The sequence below is a fragment of the Saimiri boliviensis genome, chromosome 2 (genome assembly GCF_048565385.1).
Source record: "Saimiri boliviensis isolate mSaiBol1 chromosome 2, mSaiBol1.pri, whole genome shotgun sequence".
In the NCBI taxonomy this organism is placed as follows: domain Eukaryota; kingdom Metazoa; phylum Chordata; class Mammalia; order Primates; family Cebidae; genus Saimiri; species Saimiri boliviensis.
In genome coordinates this window covers 81,715,873-81,741,273 of record NC_133450.1, presented here as the reverse complement: position 1 = coordinate 81,741,273, position 25,401 = coordinate 81,715,873, and the positions used below count along the sequence as shown (strand labels likewise).

Below are 25,401 nucleotides of genomic sequence, written 5' to 3'. Positions count from 1 at the left end.
AAAATTATGCAAATATGGATAAAGTATAACTTAGGAGAGTGTGTAGTACAAAGACTATGGGACATAAAAGTCTAGGGGGTCTTTAAGCAAACATTTATTCAGTGTTTATGGGTGTCAGGAAGTTATGTGCTGTTACCTTTCTGGAATATACTTAGAAAAAAAGTCAAAGTATTCTGGAAGCATTACCAGTTCAACAGAGAGTAGATGTGGCAAAATGAAGGTAATCTTTTTTTCTAATCATGTGTTTGTAAGAATTCTAATTAATTTCTCAACAGCCAGAACGTTTTGGCAGTCATTTGGAAGATAACCAAATTCCTAATGACCACAACGAAATTAAAACTGTGAGGAGAGAGCTGGGTTTGGTGGCCTGAGTCTGTTATCACAGTTATTGAGTTCAATTCCAGCCTTGAACAACAGAGTAAGACTCCCTCTCTAAAAAAAAAACACGAAAAAACAATGAACTATGAAGAGGAAAGAATACCTAGAAGGGAAGTTAAGTTTTCTTTTGAAGGTGAAGGGATGGTGGTGGAAATATTAAATGAAGGCTGTCAGAGGAAGGGTTAAAGCCAAACGAATTAAAGAGCTGGCCAGGTGTGGTAGCTCACACCTGTAATCTCAGCACTTTGGTAGGCCAAGGTGGGCAAATTACAAGGAGTTCAAGACCAGCCTGACCAACAGGTGAAACCCCGTCTCTACTAAAAATACAAAAAATTAGCTGGGTGTAGTGGCAGGTGCCTGTAATCCAAGCTGTTCATTTGGGAGGCTGAGGCAGGAGAATCATTTGAACCCAGGAGGCGGAGGTTGCAGTGAGCCACTGCACTACAGCTCCACAGCCCAGAGCAACAGAATAAGACTCTGTCTCAAAAAAAAAAAAAAAAAAAAAAAAAAAAAAAGCTAAAAGACCAGATTGGGCAACATGCCAAACCCTGTCTTTACCAAGAATACAAAACAGTAGCCAGGAGTGGTGGTATGCGCCTGTGTTCCCAGCTATTCGGGAGTCTAAGGTGGGAGGAGTGCTTGAGCTTGGGAGGCAGAGGTTACAATGAAGTGAGATTGTGCTACTGCACCCCACCCTGGGTGACAGAGTGACCCAGGTTGAATACATCTATTGGTTGAATATACATATATTCAACTATAGATTGAATTTTCCACCTCCATTAAAAATTTAAAAGTATAAGAATATAAAAGAGACAGTTCAGGGAAGCTGAAGCCACTCACAGCCTAGTGTTTAAGAGTGAGGCTGTGCTCACCTCTGTAGTCCTAGCATTTTGGGAAGCTGAGGTGAGTGGATCACAAGGTCAGGAGTTCGAGACCAGCCTGGCTAAGATGGTGAAACCCTGTCTCTACTAAAAATACAAAACTTAGCTGGGCATGGTGGTGGGCACTTGTAATCCTAGTTACTCTGGAGGCTGAGGCAGGATAATCGCTTGAACCCGGGAGGCGGGAGGTTGCAGTGAGCCAAGATTGTGTCACTGTACTCTAGCCTGCATGACAGAGTAAGACTCTGTCTCAAAAAAAGAAAAGAAAAGAAAAGCATACCTCTAGCAATTTCAGAAGCACATTTAAAATGGAGTGCAGAGAAACTGATATAGCATCATAGAAAATGATTTTAAAAAGTAAGACCCTCATCTCTACAAATGACAAAAAAAATTAGCTGAGTGTGGTAGCACATGCCTGTGGTCCCAGTTACTTCGGAGGCTGAGGTGGGAGGCTCTCTGGGCCCGAGAGATCAAGGTTGCAGTGAGCTGTGCTCATGCCACTGCACTCTAGCCTGGGCAATAGGGCAAGACCCTGTCTCAAAAAAAATTTTTTTTAATTAAAAAACCGTGTTGAAAATGAATATGAAGGATGATGATATTCTTTGGAAGGACAACAAATACAAAAACAAAAAGAGATTGGGTTCTGCAAATGAAGGAAGTAGGAAAGAAAGTAAAACACAGGCTAATTGGAAGTTATTAAGGAGCAGTTTTAAGTGAGCAAACTAATCAAATATTGTAGTTGTTGGTGTCAGATTTTTTTGCTGCCCCTGTAGCTTTCCCTCAGTGATCATTCTCGGGACCTGGATTGCTGTTTGAATGTGAATGGCTCTCAAGTCATCACCCAAGTTCCAGACCCTTATGTCCAACTGCTGCCTGAAGATCTCTTCTTGGATATGTCACAGATGCCTTAAAATCAATAGATCCAAATCTGAAAATAATCATTTTTCCACTTCTCTCCCCTACCCCAAGTCTCTTTCTCTTCCTGTGTTTCCCTATTACAGAAAATTAGGTTCTTACTCAGCTAGTCACCCTGATTAGAAATCTAAACATCATATTTGATACTTCTTCATTTACTCCTGTATCTAATCAATCCATAAGACTATGTGTCTTATCTCACATGTATTTACCTCTCTTTTCTGATTCTACTAGTTTAGACCAGAAGTTGATAGACTTTTTCTGTAAAAGTCTAGATTGTAAATACTTTAGGCTTTGCAGGATAGTCTCTGCCACAACTACTGTAGCTCAAAAGCAGCCATACACCATATGTAAACAAGTTAGTGTGGCTCTTTTCCTATAAAACTTTATTTGTAGACACTGAAAATTGAATTTCATATAATTAATGTATCACAAAATATTCTTTTGATTTTTTCCTTTTCCCCCAGCTATTTTTTTTTAAATGTAACAGTCATCCTTAGCTTCCTTCCCTACAAAAACAGGCTCACAGGCCCACCCCTCGCTTAGACCAACATTCTTACCTATAATTGATAATAGTACTTGGTCTCTCTTTCTCTCATCTTGCCCCCTCTAGGCTATTCTTCACGTTGCAGCCAGACTGACTTTTTAAAATTGCAAATTGGGTTTCACTACCTTGCTTAAAAGAACTTTAAAAATTGAGTATAGTTTACAGGGTGAATCCATATTTCTTGGAAGATCCTTCTTAATTGTGAACCTTGCTTACCATTCTAGCCATATTTCTTACCAGTTCTCTCTGTTATAGCTACTAGGAATTATTTATAGTTCCTAGAATGTTAGGTGTTTTTCATAGGTAAGTTTTGACATGTGCCTTGAATGTCTTTCTTCCTCATCTTCTCCCTATTTATACCTGGCTAAACACTACTCTTCCTGCAGGACTCGCTTCAGTCATCATCATCATCTCCAGAAGCCTTCTCTCATTCTATGAGCTGTATTAAATACTTCTACTAAGTTCTCCCATCATGTCCATAGAACCAAATGATAGCATTTATTTTACTATATTATGATTGTCTATTTACTTGACTCCCCTCCTAAATAATGAGCTCCTTGAGTACATAGTATTTGTCCATTGTTTTATCCTCACTCTGTTTTTCTTTTTTTGAGATGGGGTCTTGCTCTGTTGTCCATACTGAAGTGCAGTGGCTTGATGATGGCTCCTTGCAGTCCTGATCTCTGGGCTCAAGTGATCCTCCAACCTCATCCTCCCAAGTAGCTGGGACTATAGGCACATGCCACCACATTTGGCTAATTTATTATTTTTTATTTTTAGTAGAGATAAGATCTCATTGTGTTGCTAGGCTGGTCTTAATTCCTGAGTTTAAATGATCGTGATCCTCCTGCCTCAGCCTCAAAAATGCTGGGATGATAGGCATGCGCCATCATGCCTGGCCCCCCAGTTTCCTCTATGATACCCCGTAGTACTGTCAGCATTCTGATGTGTGTATGGATTTTTTTTTTTTTTTTTTTTTTTTTTTTTTTTTTTTTTGAGACAGGGTCTCTCTCTGTCACCTAGGGTAGGAGTGCAGTGGTGCAGTCACAGCTCACTGCAGCCTCAACCTTTTTGGGCTCAATCAGTCCTCCCACCTCAGTCTCTCAAGTAGCTTGGACCATAGGCATGCCCAGTTAAGTTTTTGTATTTTTCGTAGAGCAGGGGTTTTGCCATGTTGCCCAGGCTACTCTCAAACTCCTGGACTCAAGTGATCCTCCATCCTTAGCCTCCCAAAGTATTGGGATTATAGGCATGAGCTGCTGCACCTGGCCATTTTTTTTTTTTTTTTTTTTGCATTTTAAAAATTGACGTATAATTCATGTACCATAAAATTTATCCTGTTAAAGTGTACAATTTAGTAGGTTTTAGTATATCTAAAATGTTTCACAACTATCACCATAGTTTAATTCCAGAATGTTTTCATCACCCCTAAAAGAAACCATTTACCTTCACTCCTCATTCCTTCCTGTCCCCAGCCCCTTCCAGCCACTAATCTCCTTTCTGTACATTTCATATAAATGGAATCAGATAATATTTGAACTTTCATGACTGTCTCTTTTCATTTGGCATATATAATGTTTTCTAAGTTCATTCATATTGTATCATGTACTAGTACTTAATTCATTTTTATTACTGAATATCAACATTATATTTCATTATATATATTTATATTTATATATTAAAATATTAAATTTATATAAATTTTTATAAATGAATTTATATATGTAAAATATGTATGTATACATACATATATTTATTTATTATTATTATTTTTATTTTTTGAGATAGGGTCTTGCTCTGTCTTCCAGACTGGAGTACAGTGGTACAGTCCTAGCTCACTGCAGCCTCAAACTCCTGTGCTCAAGTGATCCTCCTACCTTAGTTATCTGAGTAGCTGATTACAAGCATATTCCACCATGCCTGACTAATTTCATTTTTTATTTTCTTTAGTTATCGTAGGTCTCACTATGTTGGCCAGGCTGGTCTTGAACTCCTGGCCTCAAGTGATCCTCTTGCTTTGGCCTTCCAAAGAAGTGGGATTCTAGGCATAAACCACTGTGTCCGACCTAGCTTTATATTTTAAACTTCATTCTTCAAAGCCCCCAGGACTCTAGGGGAAAATAAAAAGGGACCCCTTTTACTCCTTCTTCAGCTAGAGCGGTTCTATTTTCATCTATTGTTTATGGACAAACTTTCATTTTAAATTTGAAAGTCATAGGCTCTCAGCTTGAAAAATACATTCTACCTAGGACTGAAAGATACTCCATGGTCTTTTTACTCTAACTTTCTTTCCAACTGTTCTTTTCATATGCTTCAGTCAAACAGTATGTTGCTGGGGTTTTCAGGTATACCTCATGCTTTCTTGCCACTGTACCTTTTCTTATATCATGTCCTCTATCTGAAATGCCCGTTTCCCTTCTGTTTAAATTTTTACCTAGCTTTTAATGCCTAATTCAGATATGATTCATTCCATGAAGTTTTACCTGATCTCTGGATTCTTATAGAAATTATACTGCTTTAGATGGTACCATGTCTAATTTCCTTGAGACTGTGCTCATGTTTTCTTAGCAGTTTTATACTTTCCCATTCAGTGGCTTGACATAGGATGGTGGGAGAATGTAGGTTGGGTGTGACTATAATGGATTGTATGGGCCAGGCGTGGTGGCTCATTCCTGTAATCCCAGCACTTTAGGAGACCAAGGCGTGAGGATTGGTTGAGCCCAGGAGTTCAAGACCAGCCTGGGCAACGTAGCAAGACCTCATCTCTACTAAAAAATATATATATATTAAACTTTTTTTAAAAAAAAGATATTAAAATTTTTTTTTACTGGCATGGTGACAAACGCCTGTATTCCTAGCTATTCAAGAGGCTGAGGTCGGAGGATCACTTGAGCTGGGCAGGTGGAGGCTGCAGCAAGCTGTTGTACCACTGCACTCCAGCCTGGGCTACAGAATGAGACCATGTCTCAAAAAAAGAAAAAGGAATAAAAAAAAAAAAAAAAAAGGATAGGCCGGGCATGGTAGCTCACGCCTGTAATCCAAGCACTTTGGAGGCCAAGACGGGCAGATCACCTGAGGTCAGGAGTTCAAGACCAGCCTGACCAATATGGTGAAACCCCGTCTTTATATATAAAAAATAAATAAATAAAAATTTTTAAAAAAAACAAAAGATAGCATGAGGGAGATCTTTGTGATGATAAAATTGTTCTGCATCTTGATTGATGCCACCATCAACCTAGATTTATACAAATCTACACATATGATAAAATGAGATAGAGCTATACATACGTATTGTACCAATGTCAATTTCCTGGTTTTGATGTTGTACTGTAGTTACATAAGATGTACCCATTGTGGGAAATCGTGTGAATTGTGTGAAGGTTACCTGGGACTTCTCTGTGCTGTCTTTGTAATTTCCTGTGAATCTATAATTAATTTTAGAATAAAAAGTTTAGGTTGGCCATGGTGGTAATCCCAGCACTTTGTGAGGCTAGCAGGAGAATCACTTGAGCACAAGAGTTCAAGACCAGCCTGGGCAATATAGCAAGAGCCTGTCTCTACAAAAAAATATATTTTAAAAAATTAGCTGGGTGCTGTGGTACATACTTGTAGTCCCAGCTACTCGAGAGCCTGAGATAGGAGGATAGACTTGGACCCTTGAGGTCAAGGCTGCAGTGAGCCGTGATTGCAACACTGCACTTCAGCCTGGGTGACAAAGCAAGACTCTGAAAAAAAAAAAAAAAGTTTAAAAACACATTCTTTAGGCCTGGTGTGGTGGCTTATACATGTAATCCCAGGACTTTGGGAGGCCGAGGCAGGCAGATCACTTGAGATCAGGAGTTCGAGACCAGCCTGGCCAATATGGTAAGACCCCATCTCTACTAAAAATACAAAAATTAGCTGGGTATGCTGGTACATACCTGTAGTCCCAGCTACTTGGGTGGCTGAGGCAGGAGAATCCCTTGAACCCAGGAGGCGGAGGTTGCAGTGAGCTGAGATCATGCCACTGCACTGCAGCCTGGGCAACAGAACGAGACTCCGTATCAAAAAAAATCATTTTTCCCACTGGGTGCGATGGTTCACAGCTGTAATCCCAGCACGTTGGGAGGCAGAAGCGGGCAGATCACCTGAGGTCAAGAGTTCAAGACCGGCCTGGCCAATGGTGAAACCCCATCTCTACTAAAAATAAAAAAATTAACTGGGTTTGGTGATGGGCACCTGTAATCCTAGCTACTCGGGAGGCTGAAGCAGGAGAATCACTTGAACCCGGGAGGCAGAGGTTGCAGTGCACCGAGATTTCACCACTGCACTCCAGTCTGGTTGACAGAGCAAGATTCCATTAAAAAAAAATTTCGTTTTTCCTTGGTGCTACTTCTGATTAATATTAATCTGCCTATGCCTTTCAAAGTAAAGATACCTTGGGGTAGACAAGAACCTATCTATAGTGATATTTTAGTGGCATTTTACAATTAGAACAAACTTGCCTAAAGCAATAACTGAGACAGAGTGGTTCCCTGTGTACAAGGTCCTGGCTTATCCAAGGTCTTATTTTAATATTTAAGTTGACTGGTAAGCCTTTAATTTGAGTCATGTTTTGGTATGCTTTTAAGTTGTTAGTATTCTTATGTACTGGCTCCTAGATGATAGTGACCATAGCTCTGAATTTCAGAAGAAAAAAAAATTATGTGATGTTTAATTCAAATGTTAAAACTTTTAAAGTTGTTAAATTGTTTATCAATTGAAACGAATATTCTTGTGCAAATTTAAAGTAAGCATTACAAGATCAGAATTTACTGCTGATTCTATTTTGGAAGAGGTAGAGTATAAATAAAGAGTTTTTCATTTGCATTTATGATCAAGCACAAAGTGAATATGAGCAAAAAAATGGGTAAAGTACATATGTTTTAGTAAAATGAAAACTTAACTTTTTTTTTCAGGTTAAACTACAGAACAACATATCATATCAGATGGCAGACATACATCATTTAAAGGGTAAGAAACTTAATTACAGATTAAAGATAAACAAAGATCACTAAGTGCCTAAAAGTCTGAAGAATTAAGAAATAGTAGGCTGGGCGCGGTGGCTCACGCCTGTAATCCCAGCATTTTGGGAGGCCAAGCGGGTGGATCACGAGGTCAAGAGATTGAGACCATCATGGTCAACATGGTGAAACCCTGTCTCTACTAAAAATACAAAAAATTAGCTGGGTATGGTGGCGCGTGCCTGTAATCCCAGCTACTCAAGAGGCTGAGGCAGGAGAATTGCCTGAACCCAGGAGGCAGAGGTTGCGGTGAGCTGAGATCGTGCCACTGCACTCCAGCCTGGGTAACAAGAGCGAAACTCCGTGTCAAAAAAAAAAAAAAAGAAATAGTAAATAGCATAATGAAATAAAGTTTTCTGAACAAAACTCCTCTGATGGTAAAACATTTATCCTTTTGCCTTAAGATACGCATTATTATCACTTCTCGGCAAAAAAAAAAGATATGAATTATTGAATGTTCCTTTATATACGATAAATCCAAGTTAAAATTTGAAATCTGTATCAACCTTGTGCTATAGACAAGGTTATGTAATGAAATGCTCTTAAGATAATACCCAAAGAAAATTGACTTGTAGCTTCAGATGCCATGAAATTTCTAGGGAAAAGGTGAGAAGTGTTCTGTCTGTACTGTGTCCAAACTGCTAAATTAATTTTTTCAGGTTTAGGGATGGTTTGGCTAGGGCCTCCAAGCTTAATGTTTTAGATGCCCTGGGAACAGAAAGAAATGTGGAAGATAGATTAAATATATAATTAATAAATAAATAATATAAAAATATACACACATATTTTTGCTTGGACAAAGTGATAAAGAGATACTATAGCTTTTATGGAAAAATTAAAAAGCCCTACAGTCTGCTTATGTTACTTCACACCATCGCTGCTGGCCTGTGGAATTTGGGATCTAAGGATCTAATCCTCTTCTTCACACCCTTTGGTTATAATACTGTATTTTAAAACTCTGCATGCATCATCTCTAGGTTTATGTATATGGGTAATACATGCTCTCTAGCTTCATAAATATCCTTTATTATCCTTTTGAGCCTCTTTAGATATACTTAGATAATCTATTTTTATTGTCCTCTTGAAGTAGCCAACCTTAGCTGGCTTTATAATGTAGTAAAAATTTCCCCCTTAACACTTCCTAATGTACGATCATTAGGAAGTGTTATTTGTGTGTTGTAACCCTAAAATAAGTTGTTGATTTCCTATTATTCGTGATTTGTAACAGCTTTGATTTTCTGTTAGAAATGCTTTCTGGGTGGTCACGCTGGTTTTTGTTGCATCTGTGTCCATGTTCTACTCTTCTTGACTCACCAAAATATATTGGGATGACACAGAAGATGCCACAGTGTCAGTGCTGCTTCCAACTTGCAATTTTTACAAATGCTTCCAGTTGTCATCAAAGTATACTTCTTATTAAATATTAAGAAATACTATTAGGGCTTATTAAAGGAATAACTTAATGCTTATCAACTGCTTATTAAATAGATCAGTTAAATAAGAAGTCCTGGCCAGGAGTGGTGGCTCATGCCTATAATCTCAGCCCTTTGGGAGGCCGAGACAGGTAGATCACCTGAAATCGGGAGTTTGAGATCAGCCTGACCAACATGGAGAAACCCAGTTTCTGCTAAAAATACAAAATTAACCAGGTGTGGTGGCGCATGCGTGTAATCCCAGCTACTCAGGAGGCTGAGGCAGGAGAATCACTACTCAGGAGGCTGAGGCAGGAGAATCACTTGAATCTGGGAGGTGGAGGTTGCAGTGAGCTAGGACTGTGCCATTGCACGCCTGGGCAACAAGAGAGACACTCCGTCTTAAAAAAAAAAAAAAAGGACCTGTGGCATGGCTTCTGTTAGTATATATCAACAACAAAAATGACAACCTGTGTTACTGATTAAAAATCTTTATTGTACCATATGTGTTGAAGTAGATCATGAGATATTTCGGAATTGTATATGATGATACTCTTCAGCAGAGAAAAAGATCTTGATTCGTATGTATAGCTGAACAACTTTTGGTTTTGAAGCCTGGACTCTTAAAATTGAATTTCTATAATGTGACTTTTGCAACTTTGGAATGATTTCTACTGAAACAAACTTCTTGACAATTTGCCTTTCATAGGCAAGTTTTCTTTGAAATTAATATCTGCTATAGTAGAATTAATAGACACTAAGACCCTTGAGATGGTTTATATTTTCTTTCTTTTTTTTTTTTTTTTTTTTTGAGACGGAGTTTTGCTCTTGTTACCCAGGCTGGAGTGCAATGGCGCGATCTCGGCTCACCGCAACTTCCGCCTCCTGGGTTCAAGCAGTTCTCCTGCTTCAGCCTCCTGAATAGCTGGGATTACAGGCACGCGCCACCATGCCCAGCTAATTTTTTGTATTTTTAGTAGAGACGGGGTTTCACCATGTTGACCAGGATGGTCTTGATCTCTCGACCTCGTGATCCACCCGCCTTGGCCTCCCAAAGTGCTAGGATTACAGGCTTGAGCCACTGCGCCCAGCCGAGATGGTTTATATTTTCTTGGAAATAAATGAAAGTTGGTTTTTTTTAACCCTCGAGATAATAAATTGACGTATCAGATTTATTTTGATTATTTTACCTTGTTTTTATGCCTGTTACTAAAAGAAAATTCAAAGTTTTCTAGAAGTAATTTTTTTTTTTAAAAGCTGGTCCCAGGCAACCCATTTCTTACCTATCCCTAATCTTTTGAAGTTAAATTAAGCCATGTCGTTGTATAACATAACTAGTGTTGCTTTCAGAAATGGAGCATCCTGTATAATTAACCTGACTTGTATTAACTTACTCTAAGAGTTCTGCTATGGTAACCTGGATCAGTCACACTAGACAGAATATTTCTGGGTTCATATAAAGAAAACACATGCCAATCAATCAAAAGTAAAAAAATTTTTTTTTTAACTTTTAAGTTCAGGGATATATGTGCAGGATATGCAGGTTTGTTACATAGGTAAACGTGTAACATAGGGGTTCGTTATACAGATTATTTCATCACCCAGGTATTAAGCCATTAGTTAGTTTTCCTGATTCTCTTTCTCCTTTGTTTTTCTTTCTGATCTGCTTAATTTTCCCCTTGCAGATCTGTGTTTTGACCCACTAGAAATCACCAGTTACCTCTCTGCTTTATGATCTTTCTCTGTATTCAGACAAGAAAAAAAAATCTTATTTTACATGGACTAAAACTCATTTATATTAATGTTTTATTTTTCTTTGTCAATTGTATTTTAAGTCTGTCTTTAATTACAAAGGAAAATTCTGTTTCCTGATAAATGAACTTCAAATATTATCAGTGGGAAGTTTTGTGGGGAGGCAGAGAAGCCATCTGAAATCTTAAGTTATACTAAGCATCAGGTTCATTCTGAAGCTATTTCAGGTGTTTTACAGCATAGCCTGAATCAGAAGGGACTGTAATTTTTCTGTTCCCTTTTTCCTGAGGAGAATGAGTCCTAAAGATCCCCAATTAAAATCTCTTCCCCAATTAAAATCTCTAATGTTTTGTTTGTTTTTTAATTGTAGTTTTTAGATTTAGTTTTCAGTTCTAGAACCTGTCCAGCCTGAGCACAGGTTTACTGAACTGGCAAGTTCAATCCCTGAGCTACAAGGCTTTTTGCCACCGCTTCCTACTGTGATCTCATTGTCGCTGTAGAATCAGCATTCATAGCTGGGGCCAGGGTTTCTTGTACCTCTGGCCTGCTTTATCTTAGGAGATGGGGACAGGGATCAGGCAATAAGCTGAAAGAGTTGTTTATGGCTACCTGGCCACCACATATTCATCCCTTTTATTTGAGATGGGGTAGGGTAAATCAACCATGTTTACATAATGAAGAATTAATTTAAAAAGAGAAATTTGGCCGGGTACCGTGGCTCACACTTGAAATTCCAGCATTTGGGAGGCCCAGGCAGGCAGATCACCTGAGGTCAGGAGTTCAAGACCAGCCTGGCGAACACAGTGAAACCTTTATCTCTACTAAAACTACAAAAATTAGCTGGGAGTGGTGGCAGGTGCCTGTAATCCCACATACTTGGGAGGCTGAGGCAGGAGAATCACTTGAACCTGGGAGGTGGAGGTTGCAGTGAGCTGAGATCACACCATTGTACTCCAGCCTGGTTGACAGAGCTAGACTCTGTCTCAAAAAAAAAAAAAAAAAAAAGTCAGGGTGTGGCTCATGCCTATAATCCCAACACTTTGGGAGGCTGAGGCAGGTGGATCACGAAGTCAAGAGATTGAGACCATCCTGGCCAACATGGTGAAACCCTGTCTCTACTAAAAATGCAAAAATTAGGCCAGGCACAGTGACTCACGCCTGTAATCCCAGCACTTTGGGAGGCCGGGGCAGGTGGATCACAAGATCAAGAGTTTGAGACCAGCCTGGCCAATATGGTGAAACCCTGTCTCTACTAAAGATGCACAAATTAGCTGGGCGTGGTAGCACATGCCTGTAGTCCCAGCTACTCAGGAGGCTGAGGCAGGAGAATTGCTTGAACCCAGGAAGCAGAGATTGCAGTGAGTCAAGATCACACCACTGCACTCCAGCCTGGGCAATAGAGTAAGACTTTGTCTCAAAAAGAAAAAAAAATTAGCCGAGTGTCGTGGTGTGCACCTGTAGTCCTAGCTACTTGGGAGGCTGAGGCAGGAGAATTGTTTGAACCTGGGAGGTGGAGGTTGCAGTGAGCTGAGATTGAGCCACTGCACTCCAGCCTGGCTACAGAGTGAGACCCCATCTCAGAAAAAAACAGAGAGAGAAATTTAAAATGTAGCTTGAATATGCCAAGGTAATGATTGACTGCAAATATTTTTTGTGAATCATTTTTTTCATACTTACTATATTATACAATAGTTATGCATATTGTTAAACATTATGTGTCTCGTCAGATGTTTATGTGACTTAAATTTTTGTTCTTCATTATTGCCACAGTTGTAATTCCACAATAACATTTAGAGAGTAACAAGAACAGAAAACAAAACACCTCATGTCCTCACATGGGCACAGGGAGGGGAACATCACACACTGGAGTCTGTCAGGGGTTTGGGGGCTAGGAGAGGGATAGCAGGGGGCTTGGGGGCTAGGGGAGGGAATAGCATTAGGAGAAATATCCAATGTAGATGACGGGATGATGGATGCAGCAAACCACCACAACACTGTATACCTATGTAACAAACCTGCACGTTTTGCACATGTACCCCAGAACTTAAAAGTGTAATTTTTTTTTTTTTTTTGAGACAGAATTTCGCTTTTGTCACCCAGGCTGGAGTGCAATGGCGTGATCTCGGCTCACCGCAACCTCCGCCTCCTGGGTTCAAGCAATTCTCCTGCCTCAGCCTCTTGAGTAGCTGGGATTACAGGCACGCGCCACCATGCCCAGCTAATTTTTTTTTGTATTTTTAGTAGAGACAGGTTTCACCATGTTGACCAGGATGGTCTCAATCCCTCGACCTCGTGATCCACCCGCCTCGGCCTCCCAAAGTGCTGGGATTACAGGCTTGAGCCACCGCGCCTGGCCCTAAAAGTGTAATTTAAAAAATTTTAGAAAGTATGGAAAAAAAAAAAATATGTTCAAAATCTTACCATCAAACACAATCACTGATAGCACTTTGATATATATATATATATATGTATGTTTATTTTTGCTTTTTTTGAGATAGAGTCTCCCTCTGTTGCCCAGGCTGGAGTGCAATGGTGCAATGTCTGCTCACTGCAACCTCGCCCTCCTGGGCGCAGGTGATTCTCCTGCCTCAGCCTTCTAAGTAGCTGGGGTTACAGGCATGCACCACAGTACCCAGCTATTTTTATATTTTTAGTAGAGACGGGATTTCACCGTGTTGCTCAGGCTGGTCTTGAACTCCTGACCTCAGGTGATTCACCCGTCTCAGCCTCCCAAAGTGCCGGTATTACAGACCTGAGCCACCGCGCCTGACCCAATATATTTTTATTCTAGTCTTTTTTTTTTTTTTTTTTTTTTGCATGGATGCAATTATATGTTTACTTCTGCTGTTTAAAAACATCTGCTTTTTATTAATTTATATATATATATATGTTTTTTTTTTTTTTTTTTTTTTTCTTTTTGAGAAAAATCTCACTTTATCGCCCAAGCTGGAGTGTAGTGGCATGATCTAGGCTCACCGTGACCTCTGCCTCCCGGATTCAAGTGATTCTTCTGCCTCAGTCTCCCAAGTAGCTGGGATTACAGGCATGTGCCACCACACCTGGCTAATTTTTGTATTTTTAGTAGAGATGGAGTTTTGTTTTGTTGGCCAGGCTGGTATCAAACTCCTGGCCTCATGTGATCCACCGTCCTTGGCCTTTCAAAGTGCTGGGATTACAGGCGTGAGCCACCATGCCTGGCCAACATCTGGTTTTTTGTTTTGTTTTGTTTTGTTTTGTTTTTGGTTTTGGAGTGCAGTGGTGCAATCTCGGCTCACTGTAAACTCCTCCTCTTGGGTTCAAGTGATTATCCTGCCTCAGCCTCCCAAGTAGCTGGGATTATAGGCACAGGCCACCATGCCCAGTTAATTTTTGTATTTTTCGTAGAGACACAGTTACACCATGTTGGCCAAGATGGTCTCCAATTCTTGACCTCAGGTGATCCGCCTGCCTCTGCCCGCCAGAGTGGTGAGATTACAGGCATGAGCCACCACACCCAGCCCCAACATCTGCTTTTTAAAAACAGCTGGGCGTGGTGGCTCATGGCCTGTAAACCCAGCACTTTGGGAAATTGAAGCAGAAGGATTGCTTGAGCTCAGGAGTTTGAGACCAGCCTGGGCAAAATAGTAAGACTTCATCTATATAAATACATGTATATATCTATATCTCTCTTCCCACTCAGGAAAGTGGCCATATATGTAATATATCTCCCAAGTATTTTTAGAGTAATATGAATTCTATAAGCCTTCTCTGAAAAGTGGATGTTATAGTATTGGTACATTATGGCTAGATGTTATGTTTTAATCTTAATACTGTTGCTTATACAGTATAGACCCCTGTTTTTATTTATAAAAATTATTTTAATACTACTTTTGCGCCGGGCGCGGTGGCTCAAGCCTGTAATCCCAGCACTTTGGGAGGCCAAGGCGGGTGGATCACGAGGTCAAGAGATCGAGACCATCCAGGTCAACATGGTGAAACCCCGTCTCTACTAAAATACAAAAAATTAGCTGGGCATGGTGGCGTGTGCCTGTAATCCCAGCTACTCAGGAGGCTAAGGCAGGAGAATTGCCTGAACCCAGGAGGCGGAGGTTGCGGTGAGCCGAGATCGCGCCATTGCACTCCAGCCTGGGTAACAAGAGCGAAACTCCGTCTCAAAAAAAAAAAAAATACTACTTTTGCTTAATTGCTTAGGCTGTTAGCTGTTTTTAAAATCACCTAGCCAAGAGATTCTTCTTATTTATTTATTTATTATTATTATTATCATTTTATTTCTTCAAATGGAAGTTCAACTCCATCCAATAAATTAGCATTTACTCTTTGCCTCCTGCACTTCTTTTGTCTATAGGCTTAGATCATGAGGAAGTGAAATGTAGAAAATGTGTCGCTGGTGATGGATTAAACATTTACAAACAAGTGTTTGGCCAGGTTATAATTTACTATCCAGTTTAAAATTTCATGTTAATCATTTCCACTAAAAAATTTCAGTCCTGGTCCAGAAATTTTGAACTTTGAAAATAAAATTTGGGGATATGTAGAGCTACCATCCTCAGCCGAACTAGAAATATATCTAAAGCAATTGGCACCTAAGTTGTTAGTAAAATGTGATTTAAAACGAGAGGAAGAACTTAAAATTTATACCCATGGTAAGCATATTTTAAAAGTTTGACTTTTTTTCCTACTTTAATAAAGCAGATAGGTTTGAAGAGATAGGTAGCTTTTTTTATTGTCTCCACAACTTAGCATGTGTCTACATAAAGTGAAACAATGTATAATTTGAAGACTATTTCAGGTTGGTGTGAAAGCCACTGAAGCTATATTGTTTTAAAAATAAATGTTACTGGTTGGGCATGGTGGCTCATCCCTGTAATCCCAGCACTTTGGGAGGCCAAGGTGGCTGGATTGCTTGAGCCCACAAGTTCAAGACCAGGCTGGGCAACCTGGCTAAACCCTGTCTCTACTAAAAATACAAAAATTAGCTCCAGCTACAGGTATTGTGCACCTGTAGTCCCAGCTACCTGGAAGACTGAGGTGAGAGGATCACTTGAGTTCAGGAGTTAGAGATTGCAGTGAGCCAAGATTGCAACACTGCACTCCAACCTGAACAACAGAGCAAGACGCTGTCTCAAATAAATAAATAAATGAATAAATTTTATTGACCATGAATGTGTTACAAAAGGCTATTAAATGTGGTATTAGTTACATAATTTAATTTCCTGTGAGTGTTAGTAAAGAAATTGAGAATTATGTGTAGTTGAAAAGACATCCCAGAGCTTCTCAATAGGAAGCAGTATAATGAGTGAACTTGATTCCTTTGGTTCTTACCTCATGTGAATAGAACAACTTGCTGAGCTTCGTCAGGAGTTTCTTCGACAAGAAGACCAGCTTCAGGACTATAGGAAGAACAATACTTACCTTGTGAAGAGGTTAGAATATGAAAGGTAAGATGTTACATGCAACATATGTTTATGAATCTAAAATATTTGTCCAGCTTTTGGATTCAGTTCATTTCTTCCTTTCTGACTTTTGTTTTCCTTTTCTTCTCTTCTTTCATTTTCTTAGGTCTTTTTAATTTCTTTTCTGTTATCCTTCTATAGCTCTTTGAAATCCAGACTCTTTTATTTTGATAAATTAAACAGCATGAAAATATCTCTTACAGGGCATGTTGAGTTTGTATATGTTGTAGAATTTATGTGAGACAGAAAATACAAGTTCTTGAGTTTTATCAAATTTGATGTGGCAAAGATAGAAAGAAGATTTGTTATTCTTTTTGACGGGCATCCAGAAGATGAAGCTAGCACTGGGAGATGTTCCCAGAGCTGAGGGCCTGAATGCTGGCTGCTCTTCCTACTCTGTATGTCAGCCCTCTTGCTGATATCTTTACACTTGGTGATGAAGTTGGGAAACTTCTTAGGGGCCTTTCTAGCTATCACTCCTTAAAAATTTTATTATATTTTCAATCAATTTTATGGAAAAAGATATTCTTTAGATCTATACACTAAAAATTAGAAAGATTTGCCATATGTTAAAGCATTTTTGTTCATTTCTGACTTCTTACATATGCATAGGTAATATATTATTCTAGCATATTAATGTACCAGAACTTCTTTAGTCTCTTCAATTGTGGGACCACAATAGGAGTTTTCCTTTTCTCACTTTAAGATTTTAGGTATGGTGTTTCATACCTATAATCCCAGCACTTTGGAAGGCTGAGATCGGAGAATCAGTTGAGCCCAGGAGTTAAAGACCAGCCTAAGCAACATAGTGAGACCTTTGTCTCTACAAAAAATTTTTAAAAATTAGCTGAGCATGGTGGCACATGCCTGCATTCTAGCTGCTTAGGAGGCTGAGGTGGGAGGATTGCTTGAGCCCAGGAGATTGAGGCTGTAGTGAGCCACAATGATGCCACAGCACTCTAGCCTGGGTGACAGGGTGAGACCTTGTGTCTTTAAAAAAAAAAAAAAAAAAAAGACTATCACAGCTATAAAAATTTCCTTGCAAAAAAATATTTCCCAAAACTAGCTGGGTGTGCTGGCACATACCTGTGGTTTCAGCTACTTGGGAGGCTGAGGTGGAAGGATCACTTGAGCCTGGGAGGTTGAGGCTGCAGTGAGCCATAATCATGTGCCTGCACTCCAATCTGGGCAACAGAATGAAACCTTGTCTCTAAATAAATAAATAAAGATTTCCAGGCTGGGCGCGGTGGCTCAAGCCTGTAATCCCAGCACTTTGGGAGGCCAAGGCGGGTGGATCACGAGGTCAAGAGATCGAGACCATCCTGGTCAACATGGTGAAACCCCGTCTCTACTAAAAATACAAAAAAATTAGCTGGGCATGGTGGCGCATGCCTGTAATCCCAGCTACTCAAGAGGCTGAGGCAGGAGAATTGCCTGAACCCAGGAGGTGGAGGTTGCGGTGAGCCAAGATCGCGCCATTGCACTCCAGCCTGGGTAACAAGAGCGAAACTCTGTCTCAAAAAAAAAAAAAAAAAAAAGATTTCCCCTCCCCTTATATTATTTCAGTAGCATATTTTCTCAAACATAGAATTCCTCAGAAAGAATGCTTTACCAATTTTGTTGCTTTTACAGCATAGATGAAAGATTGCTTTCTAAAATTATTATACTCATTTATAATGCAGATATTTTCCCATGACCCTAGAATTTGATTTTAATTCTAATTTAATTTTGCTAGTATAGGAATAAGACACTACTATATATACACATACAGGAAGTTGGTGGGTTGTTTTGTTCTTTCTTTTTTTTTGAGACTGAGTCTGTCACCTAGGCTGGAGTGCCAGTGGCATGATCTCAGCTCACTCCAACCTCTGTCTCCTGGGTTTAAGCAATTCTCATGCCTCAGCATCCTGAGTAGCTGGGACCACAGGCATGTGTCACCATGCCTGCCCAATTTTTTTGTATCTTTAGTAGAGACAGGGTTTTGTTGTGTTTGCTAGGCTGATCTCGAACTCCTGGCCTCCAGTGATCTGCCTGTCTTGGCCTCCCAAAGTGCTGGGATTATGGGCATGAGCCACTGTGCCCAGCCACATAAAGGAAGTTTATTTTGCATTTTATAATGGTGAGATTTAACATTTTTCTATATATTTGTTAACTGTTTCTTTTGCGTGATTGGTCTATATGTATCCTTTGACTGCTTGGTCAGCACAAAGTCATCATCTTTATCTGTTTTACTTCTATTCACTTTCTCTTGATGGCACCAGTCTATCTTCTTTATTAGTTTCTTTCATTTCTAGTATTCTGTGGTTTAGTCTTTTATTACAGTGTTTAAAGTACTACTGGATGAATCATCTGCTACCACTCCTTATTAACTCTCATAATTCTAGCTTTCCTCATCTCTTACTATAAATTGGTCTCAGTTTTCTCTTCTATAGTATTTTTCTCTTCCATAATTGAAGTTAGTTTTGATAGTTTTTTTTATAGATGCAGTTTATGGAAATAATAGGAAAATAAATTTTATCTTTGTAATTTGTTTTTGCAATTAGCTTTATCAGTATTATCTGTCTCCTATAAGTTCAAGTGTTTTTAAAGTTTTGATTGTGAGCTATTTGTATGCTCTTTGTTTTTTCCAACCCACTCTCCCCTGCTGACTGAATGTTTTATCTTTTTTAACTTATGTGTCAACTTCTGGACAACTTTGAGAATCCAATTCAAGATAATGTAATCTAAAAGAACGACTTTGTAATTTAGTTTTCAGTGTGGACAGCAGATCAAGGAATTGAGAGCACAGCATGAAGAAAATATTAAAAAGTTAGCAGACCAGTTTTTACAGGAACAAAAGGTAAATTTTTTAAGGGTTCTTAAATCTAGACATCTCTTTCATAAGTCATGGTAATTTAGAAATCAAAATTGTGATTTGTCACAAAATATTATAATTTTTCCAGCCAGCCTAATTTCAAAAGTGATTTACAATGGCTTTATTTCTGAGTATATTAAGCAGTTGCAAAAAATGTAATCTTAATTCTTAAAACTGGCCAGGTACAGTGACTCACGCCTGAATTCTCAGCACTTTGGGAAGCCAAGGCGGGCAGAGGTCAGGAGTTCAAGACCAGCCTGGTCAACATGGGGAAAACCCATCTCTACTAAAAATACAAAAAATAGTTGGGCCTGTGGTATCTGTAATCTCAGCTACTCAGGAGGCTGAGGCAGGAGAACTGTTTGAGCCCAGGAAGCGGAGGTTGCAGTGAGCCAAGATTGCACCACTGCACTTCAGCCTGGGCAGCAGAGTGAGACTCCATCTCAAAAAAAAAAATTTTTTTTAATTAATTTTGAGCCCAAATATCTTTAAAAAAAAATGTTAATATATTTCTCAGATTGTAAAGTGGGCAACATTTTACTGAAAATCAACTACTTCCTTTTTTATGCATTTGAGAAATAGAAAAAAAATGAGATACTTTTTCCTTTATTATCAGTTTCTGTTATTCTGACACCCTGTCCTAAAACACAGAATTGAGACACTAGCCACTATTACCAACTTGATTCATACTTTTGGTGGGGGGGGGGGTAAATTCTTTTATTATTCATTTTGAATTAATAGGTATTATGAAGGTTCTTTTAGCAACAGAAGAAATCGTTTGAAGATTACTAGTTATTAGGACATGATTCATTTTTTTATACCCTGTAGTCTTACCTGACTAGGCATGATTTGTATGATGGACTCTTGTGATTTAAAGGAAAGAAAGACTTAAAAGTGAAAAGTATTTGTTTTGCTTTTTGGAAGCATCTCAACTAAAGGACTAGAAGTTAAGGATATCAGGTATTCATTCTTAGCATTTTCACAATTTTGTAGTAAGATATAGAGGATGTCATTTTTTTTCTCTATTGCATTTTTAAAATCCACAAAGTGAAATAGCAGCTGCCTATCTGCAGCCTACTTTGAAGAGTTGTGAGGAATGGATTGGTGGAAGAAATCAAACCTGAGTGAGCTACCATAGTAGAGGCATTGAGGGCAACCAAAAGATATTATTGAGACACTGGAGGGTTAAAAGAAGATGCTAGAATACAAAAGGAAGGGGAAGAGAGGTTTGCTATTGCAATTGTGTCATTATAAGCATAGTATATAAATAATGGGATAAGTTTGCTCACTTCTATTCTCTTAAGGAAGGCAGTGGAGAACTTTCCCTTTTTTTCCAAGCCATTCTAATTCTTTCTGTTCTTCTATACAAGGCTATTTTTATATTATTAATTAGCTAATGCCTCTCCAATTCTTCCTTGCCAATATCCTTCCCTAAATGGAACAAAGCATGGCAGGAATTGAGGTACCCAGAGAACTTCTCCTTTTTGGGTAGCACATTAGCCCTTACTCTCTAGACCAGCTACCTAATTCTCCTCCCCGTCCTTCATTTTCTCTTCTTTAACTACTGTAGCAAGTTGGTTCTGTGCAATTTGAGTTTTCATAGAGACACATCCAACGTTAGCTATATGAAATAAGCATAATTTGTATTCAGGGCTTTATTTATCTTTTTGTTTATGAATTTTTAAATTAATTAATCAAGCACATATCTATCATAGAAATGACTCTGGAAAAGGAGTTAGCAAACTGTAGCCCACAGGCTGAATTCAGCTCACTCCCTGTTTTTGTACTGTTTAGAACTGAAAGGCTGGATGTAGTGGATTATGTCTGTAATCCCAGCACTTTGGGAGGCCAAGGCAGATCACGAAGTCAGGAGTTCAAGACCAGCCTAACCAACATGGTAAACCCCATCTCTACTAGAAATACAAAACTTAGCTGGGCGTGGTGGCACACGCCTGTAATCCCAGCTATTAGGAGGCTAAGGCAGGAGAATGGCTTGAACCTGGTTGCAGTGAGCAGAGGTTGCAGTGAGCTGAGATCGCACCGCTGCACTCCAGCCTGGGTGACAGAGTGAGACTGTCTGGGAAAAAAAAAAAAAAAAAAAAAAAAAAGCCAAAAATGGTTTTCACATTTTTTAATGGTTGAAAAAAAAAAACCAAAAACCAAAAAACAAAAGAAAATTATCTTAGTACATGGGAAAATTATAAGAAATTTATACTTTGGTGTTCATAAATAAAATTTTATTGAGAAACAGCCATGCTTATTTACTGCTTTTATGCTATAAGGGCAGAGAAATTCTCAGCCCAGAGAAGACTAAGGAGACTTGAGGACTTGAATGCAGTATAATAGCCAGGCACAGTGGCTCACACCTGTAAACCCAGCCTTTGGGAGGCCAAGGGGGCTGGATCACGACGTCAGGAACCCAACCAAGACATGGAAACCCTGTCTCTACTAAAAATACAAAAAATCAGCCAGCATGGTGGCAGCCACCTGTAATCCCAGCTATCTGGGAGACTGAGGCAAGAGAATCGCTTAAACCTGGGAGGCGGAGGTTGCAGTGAGCTGAGACCATGCCACCGCACTCCAACCAGGGCAACAGAATGAGACTCTGTCTCAAAAATAAAAAAATAATAAATAAATAAATGCAGTGTAGTTTTCTGAATTGGATCCTGGAACAGAAAAGGACTTGGTGGAAAAAATGGTGAAATCTAAATAAATCTGGAGTTTAGGTACCAATAACGTACTGATGTTGTTTGTTTAGTTTTGTAAATGTACCATGGTAATTATGGATGGTACGTTAACAGGATTTTAGATTTTCTGTAAATCTAAAATTGTTTCAGAATAAGAAGTTTATTTAAAAAACAATCAGGAAACCCCCTCACCAAATCACAAATATTGCATCTAAAAAGGCATCTTATTCTATTAATATTAATATTGTCCATTCGTAGAAAGGTACTATCAGTAATGCATTAAAGGGACAACATTTTTATTAACTATTTCCAGTGGAAAAGTGTTTTGAATGGTAGCTTGTTGACTTTTAATTTTATTCAATATTTGTTTCATACACATCTGCAAAAGAGTAAAGATTAACTATAGCAATAACCTTATGAGATACTGTTATAGTGAAGATACACAGAGATTCAAGCTGGCTGCTCAGCTTGTGCCTCATGGGTTTTTTCACCCTTGGCATTCATATTGATATGTTCAAAAATTTCATTTTATCATTTCATTAGTCTATGATTAAGCTATCAGAATTGATTACAGCTTACCAACTTGCCAGAAAATGTGGGATTTGGAGTCAAAAAGACTGTTGTTAGAATTCCTTCTTCACAGTTCTCTAGCTTTGTAACTTCGGACAAACTGCTTAACTCTTTAAAGCCTCAATTTTATTTTGTTTTTCTCAGAACTGTCCACTTTATGGCTACTAAAGCACAGATATGAAAGCAATTTGGAAACTGTGAAGCACGATGCAAATATTTGTTGTTGATTTTATCTGCCAGGGCACTGGAATACCTATACCTGATTGTCAGAGTACCTTTCTCCTTTATTGTGACACACTCTGAAGATTTGGCTTTTGTTTTTCCAGATTCCATATAGATTTTTTATACTATTTTTGTAACATTACTAATAATTACATTTCATACTGCTTTAGTTTACAAAGCATTTATAGATGCATTAAATCTTGACTAGAGGGATCTATATATGGCATCCCAAGCATGTGTACTTGACTTCTTGCTGTTCCCAATTTTCCATGGAGGCAAATTCAATACTGGTCCACCAAGAGAATTTAGTTAGGCCTAACCGTATACTTGAAGATTCACATTTCCAAGAAGATGCTAGGTTAGGAACAGGTTGGAGGAAGCACTGACCTGTTTATTGTCCTACCATTACTCTCTGTGCTTTGGTGGCCAGCACACTTAGGAATAAAATTGCCTGTTTTTTACCCTTGCTCCTGAAGAAGCACCTGTCTGCCAGTTTCCTCCTTTCTGCCATCCTGCTTAATTTCTACATATACTTACAGAGAACCACTCTGCCCATAGCACCCAGGATAATGCCCAATTGTAGGCCATCAAGGCAACCTACAGTGCTCAGCAAGCTGTCTTGCAGAATCACACACCTCAGCATAGCCAAATAGTTACCTCTGCCTACTAAACCGTTCATTTACTGTAACTAAAGACTTTCAATAGTGTTATTCTTTGACCTTTTATCAGGTATAAAAGCTGCGCAGAAAATAATGTATCCCACATCTCCAGTTGTTCATTATTTGAACCCATGGTGTATGTTTTACAAAATAAACTGTTTGAGAACATTAATTAATAGTTGTGTCAGTGGTTTAACAATTTGCATTGAAAAATATTTATTGTTATCAAATCTTTATCTAACAGCAAGAGACCCACAAGGTTCAATCAAATGATGGAAAAGAATTGGGTATAAACGATCAAGTAGTATCTAAAAATATTCCAAAAGTAGCTGAGAATGTTGCAGATAAGAATGAAGAACCCTCAAGCAATCATATTCCACATGGGAAAGGTATTATTATTATTTTGTTTTGTATTAATAGGATATTGACTTTTTCTTTCCATTTTGAAGTAAATATTTTCAATCATAAAATTGTTTGATTTTAATTCACACATGATTAGGTGTCTGCATTGTTTCAAATTTGGATCCTTTGGTAGAAGAGAAGAAAGAATAAGTTATTTTGGAGTTACAGCTGTGTCCAAAGCAAGATATAAAGATATTCAGTTGATGTAGCCTATTGCTTTTAGAAACTGATTGTTACATTCCTTCAAAACATTTTCAAATTATGTAAGAAAAATTATACAATTCTCTCTTTTTGTTACTTGGGCAGAACAAATCAAAAGAGGTGGTGATGCAGGGATGCCTGGAATAGAAGAGAATGACCTAGCAAAAGTTGATGATCTTCCCCCTGGTAAGTAAAAATTCTGAGAGAACTCAACTAAAGTGATGATAATACTTTTCATGTTACCCCATTAACTTTTTGGGTAACACTTGGAAAAGTCACAGATATCTAGATGATTGATATTTCTAGTTAATTAAGTACCCATTAATTGCCAGGACTTTTTTGGATACACTTATAAAATTTTTTGCTAAGATATATGAAATACTTGTTTTTGCTTTGATAAGAATCAGTTATATTTGAATCTTTTCTTCATGACTCAGAGTTTTTGCTTATGACAGTTGTACTATGTAGAGTCATTTATATTTACTAAAAGTTTGCATGGCTCTTTTCTACCAAATGTGCCCAGATTCCTGTGTTGTTGGTATGCTTTAATAAGGCATAGTAATACCCTAATAAGAGTTACTTAGTTTTGAGGGGTTGACTTTTCCTTTTATTGAATTATCCCACAGTTTAGGATAGTTTACATTTTTTTTTATTCTTCTTTTCTGGCTACTTCTGTTCATTGTATATCTACTTCCTCCTTAATGTGTCTGCTTCTTACCCATTTTCACTTGAAGTCCTGATCCCACTTGCTGCTATCTTAACCTCCTTCATTTTTTCCCCTTCATGTCTCTTCTTTGTTTTTCTTGCCATATCTATGTTTCTTGGCTATTAATGGTGCTTCTCCCTGCTGACTCCAATTTATTATGCTAGAAAAATCAGAAATTAACAGCATGCTTCTGTTGCTTTTGGCTGGTTTTATTTCTTCTCAATCTTGGTAATTATTTCTGTAATTATAGCTAGTTGTACGTGACTGAAATTGCTAAATGTTTAGACCAAATAAATGAAGTGTTGGTCCTTTCCTTTATAGAGTTTTGTTGTCTTCTGAAATTCTTAAGGGTTTCCAATTCATAGCATATTCCCCTAAAATAATGGTAAGAACAAATGCAGTAACATGAATTTGAAAGTGAAGAATCAGAATTACCAAGCTTTGTTTGTAAGGCAGTGAAGTAGTCAAGTGATTTTTAAAAATTTATTTGTTTATTTTGAGATTCAGTCTTGCTCTGTTGCCCAGGCTGGAGTGCTGTGGCATGATCTTGGCTCACTGCAACCTCCGCCTCCCAGGTTCAAGCAATTCTCCTGCCTCAGCCTTCTGAGTAGCTGGGACTGCAGGCATGCCCACCACACCCAGCTAATTTTTGTATTTTTAGTAGAGACAGGGTTTTACCATGTTGGCTGGGATGGCTCGTTCTCCTGATCTGGTGATCCA

General features: G+C 38.6%; 1 protein-coding gene across 4 annotated transcripts in view; it reads left to right on the top strand.

Annotated features, from left to right (window-relative positions):
* Nucleotides 1–25,401, top strand: part of GOLM2 (golgi membrane protein 2) — a 108,861-nt gene that overhangs the window by 21,763 nt on the left and 61,697 nt on the right. For all 4 annotated transcript variants that reach the window (XM_039468787.2, XM_039468785.2, XM_074393694.1 and 1 more), the window contains exons 2-6: nucleotides 7,659–7,713; nucleotides 16,263–16,365; nucleotides 19,129–19,219; nucleotides 23,617–23,761; nucleotides 24,081–24,161. In XM_039468787.2, the coding sequence (XP_039324721.2) occupies nucleotides 7,659–7,713; nucleotides 16,263–16,365; nucleotides 19,129–19,219; nucleotides 23,617–23,761; nucleotides 24,081–24,161 (475 nt within the window). The remainder of the gene's footprint in view (nucleotides 1–7,658; nucleotides 7,714–16,262; nucleotides 16,366–19,128; nucleotides 19,220–23,616; nucleotides 23,762–24,080; nucleotides 24,162–25,401) is intronic.